Genomic DNA, 18203 nt, shown 5'->3' on the forward strand with positions numbered 1-18203 from the left:
TATCATCATAAGTTTTTATTCATTCATTTTGCAGATCTCGATGTGAGAAGTTCTCTAGAAATTTATAATGTAATTTTGAATAAAATAAATTGTTTTTAAAAACGGTTTTCGACTTCAAAGTTACTTAACTAGCGTGAGGCCTTTCATCAGCCCATATGTGGTAATTATGAAAATTATTAATCTTGTCCCGAAAACAACTACATTCGTCTGTGAATTCTATAATCTTCAGAAAGTCACAATTTCTTCTAATCATTTCCAGTATCCAATTGGGTAACAGTGCCTGTACTCGTTGCAGATGATAAAGGTATAAGAGTTGTTCCTTTAAAATTCGAAATACCGTCATATTATCAACATTTAGCTGGAAAGCAATCTTTCTAGTACTGGTAGTAGGTTGTTCTTCGATCAAATTAAGTACTGCTTTCTCAAATTGTGGTGTTCGTACTTCTCGATGGCGACCATTTTCCTGCGTTATTTTGTCAAATGAATCATATTCTCGTAATCGTTGATGAAGTCGAGCAAATATTCTATGTGAAGGATGCTGCCGTTGAGAATACATTTCAGCACATCTTCCAGAAGCTTCTAACCCATTCTCCTGCGACAGACCGTAAACGTAATGCATATCAGCCATTTCCTCATTCGTGTATGTCATTTTAATAACAAGTGAATAATTAAAGTAACAAATTAAGAACAGAACAACATCACACAGTTAGTAATAATTCAATTTCGAAAATTCACAAACTGACAGCGTCATACCAATTTAATTGTCACTATCGCTAATAGCGACCTACTAGATAGATTAGTTTCGTATTTTCGCATTTATGAAGATGTATCTCTGTAGTTGTTCCTAAAATAATGTTTTGCTGCGAACTGGTTTATTTTGGGCGAAAAACCCACGAGAAATTTTTTGTTTAGAATGAAACAGGCTATCGGAAAGAAATGTTTAAATGGTAAACAAATAATAAGACAAAAAGTTACATTGGAAATAAATTTTAGGGGTTGCGTTTTCCACCCATTACAATCATGGGGTACACGATATAAATTTCTGGCTAAGTGTCTTTTTGGTAGTACAAACCGTCAGGTTAATTTCAATATTGTAACTTTTTTAGTGCTTGTGAAAAAAAATGTTATACAAATTTTATGTACCCCCTTTAAGGGGCTGTATCTTAACAAGGGATGCTCCAATGAAATTTCTTTATATGAAAGATCCTTTTTTTTCGATGAGAAATCACCTCTCTAAATGTTTTACACTCATTTAGTTACACCCTGTATATTGGAGCAACCAAAAAGAAGTTGAGTCTCAAAATTCAATCACCTGGAAAACTCAATCACCTGATTAGGTGTGACTTTTTACAGTCAACACTATAAAAATAATTTATAGAAATGATCTTGTTTGTGTTACCTTATAATCCTAATGAATTGACTACTATTATTTTAGAATATTAGAGTGTATATTTTATTAGTGTGAGTATATTTCGGAATTCACATTTATTTTAGTAAACTGAGTTTTTTTTTCTCTCCAAAATTTAAACGATGACTGCAATGTATTTGAAACATCGACATCAGATAGATGCCTTCAGCACTGACAAAATAGTGCTGTCGTGGGGTACCTTGCAAAATTATTGACGCTTTGAATGTCACGCTTCAGATGGTTTGTAATAATATAATTCTGTTATGAAGTGTGGATGAGAGTGGGCTATAATTATTTGCTGTGACTTCCAGGGTGAATTATTGATTGTCAGGGGTGAAAATACTTTCTCGTTCTTGTCTAGTTTCTACTGTGTTTATTTATTCGTTACGACCGGTTTCGGCTTATAAGGCCATTTTCAAGTGGCATTGGAAATGGCCTTATAAGCCGAAACCGATCGTAACGAATAAATAAACACAGTAGAAACTAGACAAAAATATTTTCTTTATTCTATATAGAAAATACTTTGCTGATCAGTGAAAATCCTCCCAAATAGGACCTTCCTGATCCAAATAGCACGATTATTTCAGAAAACTCACATGAGTTCCACTTGATATTGATGCCACCGTACATACAAATATAATTCACCCACATATGGTGTGGGTTCATTCTTATGATTTTTCAAAATATTTTATTTACCGGGGCCTATTCATCAGAATATTTCAATCTTGTCATTTTTCATAATCTTCTGCCGGAATATTTGAAGCAAACTCCTTAATTTTATATATTTTTTATAAGTTATCATTGGTTCCAATGAGAAAAGTTGCATCGACCCCTTCCGAATGGTAGTTTACTCCCTTGATGTTTCATAATATTCTGCCGGTGTCATTGCCACCAATGAGAAAAACTGTTGTCAACCATCTTCAAACAATAACAACATAATGAGAAGGCAGATTAAAATATGGAGTTCAATCGAAATATTCCGATGGGAAAGCTTTGGTCACAAAAATATTTTTCATAATCACAAGAGTTACTATCCTTATATAAGAGTGCATTTCAAGCTTATGTACGGAGGCATCAACATCAAGTGAAACTCGTGTGTATTTCTGGTCTGGAAATTACCTACACTCGATTTTTAGTGGAGTATTTAAGTTTCATGAAAATCCGAAAAAGTTTATGAGGTCGATGGCTGTACTATATGAAAATAACCAGTATTCACCATTCACCAATATTTATTTGAATCAAAGTGGATAACTATGAAAATCGTAGCTCATATTGACATATATGAATAGATTCTCCGGCGCAGAATGAAAAAAAAATTAGAACCACTTTTTTCACACACTAAAATACTTCTTTCGACATCTACCTCACCAATCAAAGTATATTCAAAGAGCAAGTTTTCAAATGTATTGAAATGTTTTCAATAGATTGATTCAATCACCCAAAACTAGGTAACGTTTCGAATGGTCCAGTAAATAAATAAGTAGGAGATTTGAGCCGGTTCTAAGCCTCCTCCCACCACTGTGACGTATTAATTGCCTTTTTTTGTTGTTTAGTAACATCAAGGTGATGTGACCTTGAAGTGTCTGGTGCATGGATCATTCAGAATTTTTTTCATATGAGATTTTGAGTGTGTGTGTAATGACGTAATTACATTTGGTTGGTGTTTGTGTGTGTGTGTGTGTGAGAGAATGCACGATACAGGGTTTCATCATGTGCTTGTCTATGTACAAACATATGTCTGCATACTTCAAAGATCCTCCAAGTAATGAATGTTCCATCGATGTGAGGCCACCAAGTTAGTAGTGGTGTTACGTCACAGAAGCAACCGTTCGACGGTAGGAGAGCGAGATGTTCACTCCACGACGTGTGGCTGAGTAATGCGTATTCATCGATGTGCCCTTACCTCCCTCGATGTGGCGATGGCTATGACGTAACGTATGGCTCTACCCTCGCTCTCGATGGTGACGCGCAGGCGACGAGGACTGTGGTATTTAAGAAGCGGGTGAGAGTTGGTTATGTCAGTTTACATCGAGTGAGTTAGTGAGAACATATCATAGAAAATGTATTCTTGTGACTGTGGTAAATCTTTTACTCATAGTGTAAACCTTCGTCGTCATCAGCTCCAGAGTTGCCAAGGAGTCCATTAGTGAAACGAATGAGATCAGATGACGCTGCAACACTTATGTACACATGTAATTGTTGTTATGTGACGATTCCATTGACTCAAGTGAATTCTCACAATAGAAGTCTGCAACATAAGAATAATGCATGTGTACAATTCAGGATGGTGTTCAAATTATAAAGAGTGCCTTCAAGCGTCGGATTGCTACATATAGGGTGCAGAGTTCCATTGTTTCCACCGATTACATGTTATTCTTTACTGAAATCAGGCAGAAAGTTATTGAATTATTGGAATCAGCCATCAGGGTTCACAAAATCATCAAAGTGAATATGGAAGTATTTGGGAGTTATGTTATGCAAACGCAAGATCTGAAGGAAACCAAATCATACAACTCTCAAAATAGAACAGTTGACCATTCTACTGGTTTGAATTCCTTATTTGATGGATTTCGAAATCGAATTATCGCTCAAACTACAAACTACAGTAATTTTGATTCATATTTAAGGTTGGACCTGTGAAAAAATCATATTTCTGGAGGTGAACATCAATAAATGTGGATGTTCATATTTGAAGCTACCTGAATGTATCGAGCATAGGAAGGCCGTGGTTAATGTCCGTAATGAAGATCAGCATTGTTTTGCATGGGCTATCACTTCAGCACTACACCCTGCAATCGATAGAACGTCAGAAGTTTCATCATATCCACATTTCAATACTGTCATAGATGTTACAGGTATGAATTTTCCGGTAAATTTGAAGGATATTGTGGAATTTGAGGACAGGAATGATATTTCAGTTAATGTGTACGGTTTAGAAAGTAAATTCGAGGAGGGTAAAATGATGTAAGAAATAATTAGACCATTACGTTACTCTCAGAGAGAAGACTTAGGAGAGATGTCAATTTGTTACTTATCACAGATGATTTCGGTAATAGTCATTATTGTTGGATCAAAGATCTTTCAAGATTAGTTTCAAGCCAATTATCGGCTCATGAACATAAGAAATATTTTTGTGATGGATGTTTATTATATTTTTCTAATGAGCAATTACTATTACGTCATGAAATAAATGATTGTAATAACTTGAGTACTACAACACCATCAACCAATTTCAAAGTTAATAAATATGGGAAAATGGTGCCTGTAAATAAACTAACGTTTGAAAACTCTGACAAACGAATGAAGGTACCATCTGTAGTGTAGGCCAATTTTGAATCAGTACCTAAACCGATTCAAACCACTAAGCCAAATCCTGAATATTCGTACTTGATCAAGACATTCAAACATGAGCCTAATTCATTTGCTTATTTGATTAAATGTTCATACGATGATGATTTGTCAAAATTTGTATCGTATAGGGGTGTGGATGCAGCCCAGACATTTGTCAGCAAAATTGAAGATGATTTGACAAATGTTTATGAAAATCATCTCAGATTTCCTATTCCTATGGATGCACAAACTCCTGAGGAAGAGGAATAGTTTGCCTCTGCCACAAATTGTGGCATTTGTTCTAAACAATTCAATGATGGCGAAGTTGAAGTGAGGGATCATTGTCATCTCACAGAAAAAAAAAGGTCCCCTTCTGCTCATTCATCATGTAATTTGAATTTTAAATTACCAAATTTCATTCCTATCATTTTTCACAATCTGAGTGGATATGATTGTCACTTATCCATAAAAGAATTGTATAAAAACAAAGATAAAATGGATGGCATCCCACAAACTGAAGAGAAATATATATCTTTCATAAAATATCTCTAAACATATCTCTATACGGATAAAGATGGTAGGGATAAGAAGAATTATTTGAAAATGAGATTCATTGATAGTTGCAGATTCATGCCTAGTTCTTTGAAGAATTTAGGAGCAAATTCAACATCTGATCAGTGTATCGAGATGCGCAACAATTTCTCATCAAATTGAAAATTTCAATTTGATGAGAAAGAAAGGTGTATTTCCCTATAGTTTTGTTGATGACATCGACAAACTGAATCATGCAAGACTTTCAACCAAAAATCAATTTTACGATAAACTCAATTGTGAACATATATTAGATAATGATTATGGGAGAGCTCAACATGTATGGAATTTGTTCGAATGTCAGAATTCGGGTGAATACTCTGATTTATATTCAAAATCAGATGTGTTACTATTCTGTGACATTTTTGAAAACTTTAGAAATATATCTGTTGATAAATATAAATTGGATTCGGCACAATACTTCACCGCACCCGAATTATCGTGGGATGCCATGTTGAAATATACTAATATTGAATTGGAATTACTAACTGATATTGATATGGTTCACTTCTTTCAAAAAGGTATTCGTGGTGGAATCAGTCAATGTAGTGAAAGGAAACATAAAGCAAATAATAAATTTTTACCGAATTATAATCCAAATGAACCATCTTCATTCATTTCATATTTGGATGCAACAAATCTATATGGTGACAGCATGTCACAACCATTACCAACAGGTGAATTTTCATGGTTAATATCTCAAATTCTGAAATTCTCAATCTTGATATAATGAATCTGGATGTTGATAGTCCTTATGGAGATGTATTGGAAGTGGATACACATTATCCCCAAGAACTTCACGATAAACATTCCGATTTTCCATTCTTAGTTGAACCTCCATATGCCAAATCGAAAGTTCCCAAATTATTTCCAAATTTAAACGATAAAAGAAAATATATTGTTCACTATAGAAACTTACAGCAAGCTGTCAATCATGGTTTGATAGTGATGAACACACAAAGAGTATTGAGGTTCAAGCAATCATGTTGGATGAAGCCCTATATAGATTTGAATACTGAAATGCGTAATCGGTCTAATAACAAATCTGAAAAAGATTTCTACAAACTAATGAATAATTCAGTCTATGGAAAAACAATGGAAAACGTAGACAATAGAATGGATGTTAGACTCTTTACACATTGGGAAAATATAAAAAGAACGATAGGTGCTAGTTGTCTCATATCGCGACCAAATTTTAAAAAATGCTCCATTTTTACAGAAAATTTCATTGCCATTCAATTGGCTGGAGTAAAAGTTCATTATGATAAACCACTGTATTTGGGATTTTCCATTCTGGAATTATCCAAAACAGTTATGTATGATTTTTTCTATGGAGTTATCAAACAACAGTTTGGAGAAGATGCGTCCTTGCTCTACATTGATAACGACTTTCTTATTCTCAAAGTAAATACAGACAATTTCCATGAATTTATCAAAAATAATTTAAATAATTTCTATACATCTAATTATAAAATAGGAAACCAATTCAATATTTCAGTGACAAAGTCAGTTCTGGGTAATTTCAAGGATGAATTTCCAAACGATCCAATAATCAGCTTTTACGGTACAGGTGCTAAAGCGTATTATGTGAAATATGTTGATGGTCAACTGAAGAAGGCCAAAGGCATCAAACGATCTGTTATAAAGAATGAATTGACATGCGAAGACTATGAAAAAATTATCGAAGAGAAAGGTATGATATTCAGGAAGATGAACTCATTCAGAAGCGTATTGCATGATATTTACACTGAATTGAAGAATAAAGTCGCCTTATCATATCACGACGACAAAAGATTCATCATTCCGAATACCACTCGAACTCTTCCATGGGGTCATAGCGATATAGAATTTGATCGAAATGATCCTTTCACATACAGTCAGTGGGCATACCTGAAGACTGGCTATAAATCAAATTATCTAAGAACAATTCGTTCAGGCCAGTCTCAACTCCCTACACAGTAGGTTAATGGACTGACACCTATCAGAAAACAACTACTTTCCTGGCTATTACCACGAAAGGCGTTGAATTATATCCGACAGGTGTCAGTGCAGGATTCTTTACAGAAGTTATTCCTGCATATGCTGTTGGCGATACAACTGCCGCAATAGATTTTCAATTATTGGAACACACTTGCAGACCGGTTTCGGGCTGTTTGGCCACTCGTCAGTGCAAGGTAGTGTATATCATCAACATAAAGTCGATGATTTCCGATAATTGAAAATCGAATTCCGTCAGAGTATCATTCCTGGAACTAAGCTGAAGCATACAACAAACAACAGGTTTGTCGTCGCCCCATCTGCCTGTGAACGAGTTAACCAACTGCATATCCGAAATTTGCCCAATTTCTCGTATAAGGAAAGGAAACTTTCACATATAGTTAGTGGGCATACTTGAAGACTGACTATAAATCAAATTATCTAAGAACAATTCGTTCAGGCCAGTCTCAACTCCCTACACAGTAGGTTAATGGACTAACACCTATCAGAAAACAACTACTCCCCTAGCTAATACCACGAAGGGCGTTTAATTAATTGCGGCAGTTGTATCGCCAACAGCATGTGCAGGAATAACTTCTGTGAAGAATCCTGCACTGACACCTGTCGGATATACAACATAGATCCAATCTTGACTTGCTTACTGCATCCACATCTTTGAATGGTGGAACTGAAATCGAATAAAAAAAAACAATAAGCAACCTCCAACTTGTTTCCATGATATAATACTCACATTCCCATTTTTCTTGTAGTTATAAAGTGAGTGTATTCAATTATGTTAGTAATATTTATATTTCCATGTAATTATCATCTAAATCATCTTATATATGAATATTATCAAAACAAAAAAAAATTCATTATACATAATTACTATTATTATTCAATCATATTGAATTTAACTGGATATCGCGTTTTCATACCTGTAAAACTTAGCGGGCTCTGACCTCAATACACCAACGTATATTTTCCACCCGATCATCATCTAATATGAATATTATTGAAACAAAAAGAAATTCACTATAAATAATTACTATTATTATTCAATCATATCGAATTTGACTAGAGATCGCGTTTCCATGCCAGCAAAACTTTGTGGGCTTTGACCTCAATACACCATCGTATATTTACCACCCGATGAGTTGATACAAGTTATATCGTCATCACTGAATTGCAGCGAAATACGTTTTGATAGCCATGTTTTGAATAATTTATTATTGCTCACATCTTCCAAAGTTAATAAAATTGATTTACCGAACCTTATAGAATAAGTTGACATATTCTTAATTATATACATTTCATCAATTGGTAACGATGATAAAGCCTTTTGCTCTAGTATTTCAACCTCTTCCTCAATCAAATTATTGATTTTATTTAAGTCTACTTTTGAAACGAACATGATGAAAATATGTATGAGAATATAAACAATTTCCAACAGAAAGATACACTCACCGTCTTCCTTCTATTACGAACTGAATAACACTCTACCAATTGCTAACTGCTGCAGATATATTCCTCTACTGATTTCATAGTGTGCCAGGCATTTCTTTTATGTTAAACAGCGCGAGTCACCCCCACCATGAAACCGTGAAAGGTTCACATTGCTAGTTGCTACCCACTAGAGATGCCTGACGTCACAGCCAAGCCTACCTCCCAGCTGGATGCGTTAACATATGTCGATACGAACAGACAGTGATCGTTGCGCTCTCGTAGAGGGCAGACGTTAACACAGTCCTCGCCACCTGCGCGTCACCATTGACAGCGAGACTAGAGCGATGCGTTACGTCACAGCCTTCACCGCATCGAGGGAGGTGAGGACACACCGATGAATACGCATTACTCAGCCACACGTCGTGGAGTGAACATCTCGCTCTCTTACCGTTGAACGATTGCTGCTGTGACGTCACACCACTACTAACTTGGTGATCTCACACCAATGGATCATTCAGTACTTGGAGGACCTTCGAAGTATGCAGACGTATGTTTGTACACAGACAAGCACATGATGAAACCCTTTACCGTGCATTCTCTCTCACACACACACACACACACACGCACACTCACACGCACACTCACATGCGCGCACACACACACACACACACACACACCTGATGAAAAAAAAACTTGCCCACTAGTATATCTCAAATGATATATGGGTGAGGTGGTCGAAGGATAAAACAGATCTTCAAGTTATACACTTTTGGATTGAGATGATCTGATAACCCAGATTTTTTCCCCAAAACAGAATATAATGTAATTTCCACAAATTCAAAATTGTCACGTGACAGTATCTGTTTTATCGTGCAAAATGAAAAATTCAGACGTATATTCAGAAAAACGACTATCAAATATACTAAATGTCAGAAGAGATCATCTTTCTAATTATACAGTGAAAATGTGTGAATATTCACAAATATTGATCGAATGTCATTTTTTGTGGGTGAAATCAAAGTTTTCTCATTGACCTTTGGATATTTTTCCTATATACAGAATGGGCGCACTGCAAGGCAGAACTTGTCAGGGAAACAATTATTCGTTTATTTGTGAGAGTGACGAGTTTCCACCTAGAAACTATTGCAAATACTTCATCTCCTCAATCGCAGCTGACCTATCCATTGCTTCTTTGTTTCCAAAAATACGTTCAATAGTTTGAAAGATATGTAACTTTGAATTGCCAATAATACGTTTTCCGAAAAATGCATGAGTCGAAAGCCTATGATATTGATCAAAATGTTAAAGATAAATTATTTCGGAAGAATTTGCAGTTTGAGTGGTGAGTTTCGGGTTTATACTGGCTAAAAATTTATCAGATCTGAGAACGGTAATACTCTAGTTTACTAATTCAGTAAATTAATTTCAGAATAGTACATTTTCAATGAGTCGACATTTTGTCCAGAGAGCAGATACCCCCTGAATATTAATTATTAAGAACGTCCAAATATTTCATATGAATTGAACATTTTGCACATATTCTCTTATGTGACATTTTCATATTGCCAATTTCTCACCGACTAAATCAAGTTTTCCTCGAACAACTTTTCTCTTGAACATTTCAGTTGGCAATTTTTCTAGGGAGAATTCCACAGTAGCGTATTCATGTACAGTGCTAGAAAATAATTGATATAATAATTAGGACTTAACATATTTTTGAACTTGTTATTACCCTGTTTTATCATCCCTTATAACGGATAATTCAATTTCTGTGCAACTTGGCAGACAACCGCACACAAGTCCATTTCTACTTGACCAGGAGGCTTTCAAAACAGCTATCTGATGATATTTTTCATCCAAGCATTGCAGACCTTCGTATTCACATTGTTGTTCGGATGCTGAAAAAAAAAGTGGTACATGGTGGTTTTTTTTCAAAACCTAAATAAAACAAATTGACACTGTTTAACAGTTGAAATATCACTGGTGTTAAATTTTTTGAAAAGTCGATATTTTGTTATTAACCGACAAATAGGGTGGTATTGATAACTAACTTAAATTTAAGAAATGAAGGGTAGTTAAAGAATAGAAGATGTCAGTAGTCAAAATTATTGTCGTTATTTCACTGCAGAAACATTCGATAAATAATTGTTTTCGATATGTATTCGAGGTGATAAAATACTTCCCAATGGAATAATTCTACTCATCATTTTACTTATCAACTTGAAAGAAACGAAAATAATAGCAAGCAAACTTACATATTTTTGTTACATAATATATGAATTGGAAAATAACCGCCTGATTTCAGAAAAAAAATTCAACCCTAAGCATCACTGAAAAATATTTATTCTTGGGCTTAATTGGACATTTTCAAAGGGAAACTCCTGTTTTCGAACTGGATAGATGAAAACTGATGGTTGTGTCTGAGGGTCAAATTTTATGACAAATGGTGAAAACCATATATCAATATCTATCATCGTTTCTGAGCATGTTTTTCGAAAATGTGCATTTTTGAAAAGTTGCTGTAACTTTTTTCCTGCCAAAAATTTCTTGTTTCTATGAAAACATTTTACTTAGAATTCAATGGTATAAAAAACTTTTTTAATGAGACAACCTGTATATTTCTGCATATTTCAAAGAGCTTAAAATTCCCCTTCCAAAAATGTAGCACACTTGATGGTTTGTTAAAGTCATCTTTGAAATACAGAGCTTTTATGTTTTTACATGTAGACTTTGAAACGCACAATTTGATCAAGAAGTCTTTGGACGACGCGGCGCCGGCGATAAAACAAAAAGAAATTATTCATTAGTAGCAATCAAATGTTGAGAAAGCTTTTCACAGCAATAATCAAAACGCATAGGTTCAATAAAACTGATAACAATTCATACCGTGTATACTGCTAATAAATGAAACTTGATAATGAACAAACAATAAAATATATTTCTTCAGAGAATGTGTTCGAAATATCTACCAGCTTCTCTTACATACAGGCGACACCTTTTCTGAACGTTATTTGCCGAATCAATGAGTTCAATAATGAATATTACTGGATTTTTTTCCCAATACCAAACCGTTAATTTAACACCTCGACACGTGTTTCGATCTCCAAGTGATCATCTTCAAGAGGAAGATCCAGTAATATTCATTACTACACCAAAGGTTCCAAACAGTGTATCACTAATTCAGTAGAAGTGAGAAGCAAAACTTTGCATCACTGAGAGTTTCAATTCGTATATAGAATTGGTTGGCAATTCAAAAATAAAATGGGTCCGATGACTTGCCCGGCCAACGGTTGGGTCCTTGGTTGGCTACCCAATTATTAAGAAAATTTTCAGCCAAAAAATTGGTGACAATTGCAGTGTTGTAAGGCGATGCCCCGTCTCGTTGAGAAAATGTTTTCCTGAGTTCCATTAGTGCCAATTTATCAACAAGGGGTTCAATATTTTGCCTTGGAATTTCTACATACCTCTGAGATGTGCCATTATAAATGAACGGGCCGATAATTATATCCTTGAAAACACCTGCCAACACACTAAATCCAAATCTTCCTTAACTTTCCTGCTCCACAATAGAATGAGGATTTTGTTGTATAAGAATTGTAGCGGTTGAAAATGCCGGCACTGCTCACACAAGCTTCGTCTGTCCAAATACAATTCAACGAAAAATCACGCACTTGCTTACAACTTTCCAGGAACCACTGGCAAAAAGCCATGCGGCGTTCAAAATCTCCTGGTCTGAATTGATGAACTTTTCTGGTCCTGTCTGGCTTGAATTTATGTTTTTTCAGAATCCTCCTCACGTTAGTTTTTGGTAGGCATGTTGATATTTTCAAATTTCGCTTTGACGTTTTGGGATTATTGTCAACAGCTCCTAAAATGACTATTTTTTCCAATTCCTACTTATCCCTATTTGATTCATATAATTTTGGCTTTTTCTTTTCAAATTGACCATCATCAATTAGGTTGTGTCGCAATCTTGCGGAAATGTCTCTGAAAGGTTGTCTTCTCTCTGGATACCTCTCGTGATACAAATTGCTTGCTGCTTCTGCTTCTTCTCCAGTTTGTATAAAATGACTATCATATCCAATTTTTCATAATTATCATACTTCATTGCGAATGTGTTTGAAAATTGGACAAAAACCACTACTGAAAGAGCGTCTTTATGGCTCAAATAAAAATTTGACAGCTACCAGTAAAGAATTGCATTCTGTTTTATCGTCGTATTATAAAAATTCTGTACGCATCCCCTTACCACTAAAAGATATATATATATATATATATATATATATATATATATATATATATATATATACAGAGTGTCCCTGGACTTCCTCTTTTCCTCTCGGGAATGTATAGATGGGGTCAAAATATCACCAGTACTTCATATAACTTTTTTTCCTAAAAGTCTTCGTAACCAAGTTACGGGCCCTCGAAGTTACAAAATGAAAAATGTTTTTCTTTGATAACTTTTCAAGTGAATATTCAAAATCATCCAAATTTTGGTAATTGACTAAACAAATGAATTCCGTCGATGAGCTTTCATGTAGGAGTCAGTTGTTTTGATACAAAGTCAGGAACGGACTACCCCCCATGGTCCACACCCCAAAACTTTGAAATGACAGATATTTTCAATATTTTTCAACAAAATAAGGTTACTTGGACAATTTTATGAATAAAAGTACTCGTGTGGAAAGTCGATCGGAGCAACGAGTCTTGATAAAAATGTAGTTCTACTCGACGACATCAAACCCGCTCGTCCACCATTATTTGAAATGAATAATTATCAAAGCAGAAATAATAATGATAACGTTAATTCAACAACATTTATAACCAATTTGTGATAGCAGATATTTTTTCAAAAGAAATATCAAGTTCTGTAGATTCGTGGTGTTTTTAAACTAACAAGCTACTCTACTATGAAATATCGAATTCATTCCATATTTTGTATGTACATAATACGTGTGGAATAATCATGTTTCGTGTTGATCAGTTATCTGAATCTCATGAAACTCAACATTCGAATGTTTCAAATTCTTCTTCACAGCTGAACTGTTGAGGAGTTTCACTGATAATTATAATTTTATGGGAGAAATTCTTTAACACGAATCTAAATTTAGCTGAAAAAACGCACATCGGAAAAAATATTTACTATACTAATAAAAAGCAAACGAATGAACTACAAAAACGGCTGCACATGATCAGGTGAAAAATATCCAGGGAATAATATTTCTTTCACAGATGTTGACAAAAAAATCTTTTAGAAAGTTTTGATAAAAAATGAGAAACTGGAATGAGATTTTGTTTTGTTGAGTGGTGCGTTGTCATATGACTATCATTGTATTGTCAATATTCTATAGGACATTTTGAATTTTTTTGATATGGCCGAACAGTTTACATTCAATGAATATGCAGATATGCATGTATTTTATGGACGAGCATTTTGTAATGCTGCAGAAGCTCGTCGTCTGTATTCCGAGCATTTTCCCAATCGAACGGTACCGTCAAGAGAAACATTCGAGCGTGTCGATCGCAGCTTGAGGGAGACAGGTATGTAATAATTGATAATTAATTTGAGCACGTTGTTTTATTTCGATATTATTGTAGGTACAGTTTTGCCAAAAGGAGGTGGTCAGGGCGCTCCTAGGACTGTACGTACCGTTGTATTGGAGGAAAATATTTTGGAAGCCGTCGCTGATGATCCTTCAATGAGCATCAGAAATCTATCAGAACAGTTCCATACATCCAAGTCCACTATTCATAGAATAATTAGGGAACAACTGCTCCACCCATTTCACATCCAGAAGTTACATGCCATGACACCTCAAGATTTTCCAGCACGACTGAAATATGCCAATTGGTTCATGGATAGGCAAAGAGAGGATATGACTTTTATTAATCGAGTTTTATTCACTGATGAAGCAGGTTTCAGTAGAGATGGAGTTATCAACTCTCATAATCTCCATATATGGGCCGAATAAAATCCCCATGGGATATTGCAAACCAAACACCAACGGAAATTCAACGTGAATGTTTGGGCTGGTATCATAGGAAACCATCTTATAGGACCATTCGTTCTACAGGACCGATTGAATGGAGAACGTTATTTGGAGTTCATTCAGAACGATTTGAATGGACTTTTGGAACATGTTCCATTGCAAACCCGAAGAGATATGTGGTTTATGCATGATGGCGCTCCTCCTCATTTTAGTTTGATTGTGAGTGACCATCTGAACCATATTTTCCACAATAGATGGATTGGTAGAGGTGGGCCATATTCATGGCCATCGCGGTCTCCGGATATAAATCCATTGGATTTCTTTCTGTGGGGGCATCTAAAAAGCCTTGTTTACGCTACACCTATTCACACAAGAGATGCATTGTTGAATAGAATAACATTACATTGTGAAGCCATACGAAACGACCCTGGAATGCTATTTCAAGTACAGAGAGGGTGTCTTCGCAGACTAAGAAAATGTATAGAGAGAGAAGGTGGTCATATCGAGCAGTTTCTGTAGCGGATTTTTCATTTCTGTTTGCTCTTGAGGCTCTTGAGTTTCGTTAGTTAAACGTGTTTGCATTATAAAAATTCGTTATGAACATTTTACCTATCATTTCCATTTTCCTTAAAAACTAATATTTTCGAATAATGGTAGACATCTCAGGATTAATGTTGTTGAATTAACGTTATCATTATTATTTCTGCTTTGATAATTATTCATTTCAAATAATGGTGGACGAGCGGGTTTGATGTTGTCGAGTGAAACTACATTTTTATCAAGACTCGTTGCTCCGATCGACTTTCCACACAAGTACTTTTATTCATAAAATTGTCCAAGTAACCTTAATTTGTTGAAAAATATTGAAAAATATCTGTCATTTCAAAGTTTTGGGGTGTGGACCATCGGGGGTAGTCCGTTCCTGACTTTGTAGCAGAACAACTGACTCCTGCATGAAAGCTCATCGAAGGAATTCATTTGTTTAGTCAATTACCAAAATTTGGATGATTTTGAGTATTCACTTGAAAAGTTATCAAAGAAAAACATTTTTCATTTTGTAACTTCGAGGGCCCGTTACTTGGTAACGAAGGATTTTAGGAAAAAAAGTTATATGAAGTACTGGTGATATTTTGACCCCATCTATACATTCCCGAGAGGAAAAGAGGAAGTCCAGGGACACCCTGTATATATATATATATATATATATATATATATATATATATATATATATATATATATATATATATATATATATATATATATATATATATATATATATATATATATATATTGATGAAGATTTGGAAACATTCATTAATAATTTGATAAATAAAACTACTTATCATTCATATTTTTCATTTCAAAGCAGATAAAAAATATTTCCTGAAATTAATTCAAGAAAAACAATGAGTGAAGAGAATAAATTCGGAATTGTTAATTTGTTCTGCAAAGTAAATGATGAAACAACATTAAAATAAGAAACATCAGACGAAATGAAAAATCACCATATTTATAGACGACAAACAAATAGATACAGCACAGATACAATTGAGTTCAATAAAAATATAATGATAGACAACCAAATAATTATTTTACTGTTCCAAAGAGGACAGAGCCCCATGACGCAATTTATATTCAGACGACGCATTTCCAAAATTTTCATAACCTTTCCAGTAACCAAACTAATGGAATAAATATTATATATGCGTTTTTAACCTGTATATCACATAACAGTGTACCCTAATTCCAACGATTGTGATGGTGGTTCAGAACTTAATGTTTATGAAAAATGAGAAATGAAACTTGTATTTGTACTTGTATTTGTAACTAAGGTTACTGTACGTACGATTAATACACCTCCAGATCAAACAATCAGAAATCAAGAAATTAGCCAAAATCCAAGATACGAGTTATATCTTCTTGACAGGTACAAGATGTCCTTGAGCTTGCAAAAGTTGATCCCTCATTATTTATTTATTTATTTATTTATTTGCATCCAAAGAGACCAAAGGTCTAATCACATGGGGAATGAATATCAAATAATCTTCACATTATTATAAATCATGAGAGTCAGTTGTGTACCTACTCAAAAACTTTGAGGTTGAATAGCAATGAACTATATATACTCTGTTATTGAATATAGTTGTGCAATAAAATCGATAATAATAATATATGTAAATTAGCTTATCAATAGAAAATCATATTCGTGCACAGATGAAAATACTAAATATAATAAATTTGTATACCGTATCAAACATATGTAGTCAAGAAATAATCTAATATTGCTTTACGAAATACTCCCTGAGGTAGAGTCCAATCTGAATCTACAAGCACACTACATGTATTGGCCAGTCGTAGCATGGTCACGAGAGGGGATCTGTTCATTGTAACTACCAACGGAATATTGAATGGATAAGTTCTCCGAGTTCTACGGGAAGGGACATTGAATATCAGTAATGATAGGATTCCTGGTGCATTTATCCTGTTGTTTATTACATTATAAAAAAAATACATCATGGTGAGGGATCTCCTAGTTTCTGGAGAGATAACTTTGAAGTCATGTCTAAGTTGATTGGATCTGATAATTTCACAGTCAGCTCTAATACGGTACTGTTTATAATATAGCTTCCTGAGCAATTTATTTTGTATTTTCTCCACTGCATTGATTGTGGACCGATATTCACCTGACCATATTATACTTGCAAATTCCAATTTAGTTCTTACAAGTGAGTAGTATAATAATTTTATAGTATTGTTATTCGTAAAGTCCCGAGTTTGTCTAATAATGAATCCTAACATTCGATTTGACGATTTAACAATATTTTGAATATGTTTGGCAAACGATAAAGTACTGTTGTGAGTTATCCCAAAATCTCTAACCTCAGAACATCTGTGGAGGACTTCCTCATCCATCATATAATCAAAATTAACAGGATCCTTCAAACGAGTTATTGTGATGATGCTACATTTGTTAATATTGAATTTCAATTTATTTGTGATGCTCCACTCACAAATACTGTCGATGTCCCTTTGCAGATTAACACAATCCCTAACTGTTTGTATCTGTTTATATATTTTCAGATCATCGGCAAAAAGCAAACATTCAGAAAATTTCAAAATGGAAGGGAGATCATTTATGGATAGAACGAATAATAGTGGTCCAAGGTTAGACCCTTGAGGAACACCAGAGCTAGCATGAAATTTACCTGATGTGTTACCATTGTGTTTAACACAGAAGTATCTTTTTTGTAAATAACTTTTTAATAATTTCAATAAATTCTCAGAAAATCCAATTTTATTTAGTTTATATAACAAAACATCGTGGTCTACTTTATCAAAAGCTTTTCGGAAATCCGTAAATACAGTATCGAGTTGACTCTTTAATTCTAGTGTATTATATGCATAATTAGTAAAAATAAATAGATTGGAATTGATTAATTTATTGTTAACAAACCCGT

The 18203-nt window shown here is 34.3% G+C and overlaps 1 protein-coding gene across 1 annotated transcript in view; it reads right to left on the minus strand.

Annotated features, from left to right (window-relative positions):
• The window catches only part of LOC111513588 (sodium channel protein Nach), a 126479-nt gene that overhangs the window by 11241 nt on the left and 97035 nt on the right, over positions 1–18203 (minus strand). The window contains exons 8-9 of the mRNA XM_074178497.1: positions 10485–10650; positions 10330–10427 (exon numbers count right to left, since the gene is read on the minus strand). Of these exons, the coding sequence (XP_074034598.1) occupies positions 10330–10427; positions 10485–10650 (264 nt within the window). The remainder of the gene's footprint in view (positions 1–10329; positions 10428–10484; positions 10651–18203) is intronic.

This window comes from Leptinotarsa decemlineata, unplaced genomic scaffold (assembly GCF_025532065.1).
Source record: "Leptinotarsa decemlineata unplaced genomic scaffold, Ldec_3_MD MMD2_tig00003902_RagTag_RagTag, whole genome shotgun sequence".
NCBI lineage: Eukaryota > Metazoa > Arthropoda > Insecta > Coleoptera > Chrysomelidae > Leptinotarsa > Leptinotarsa decemlineata.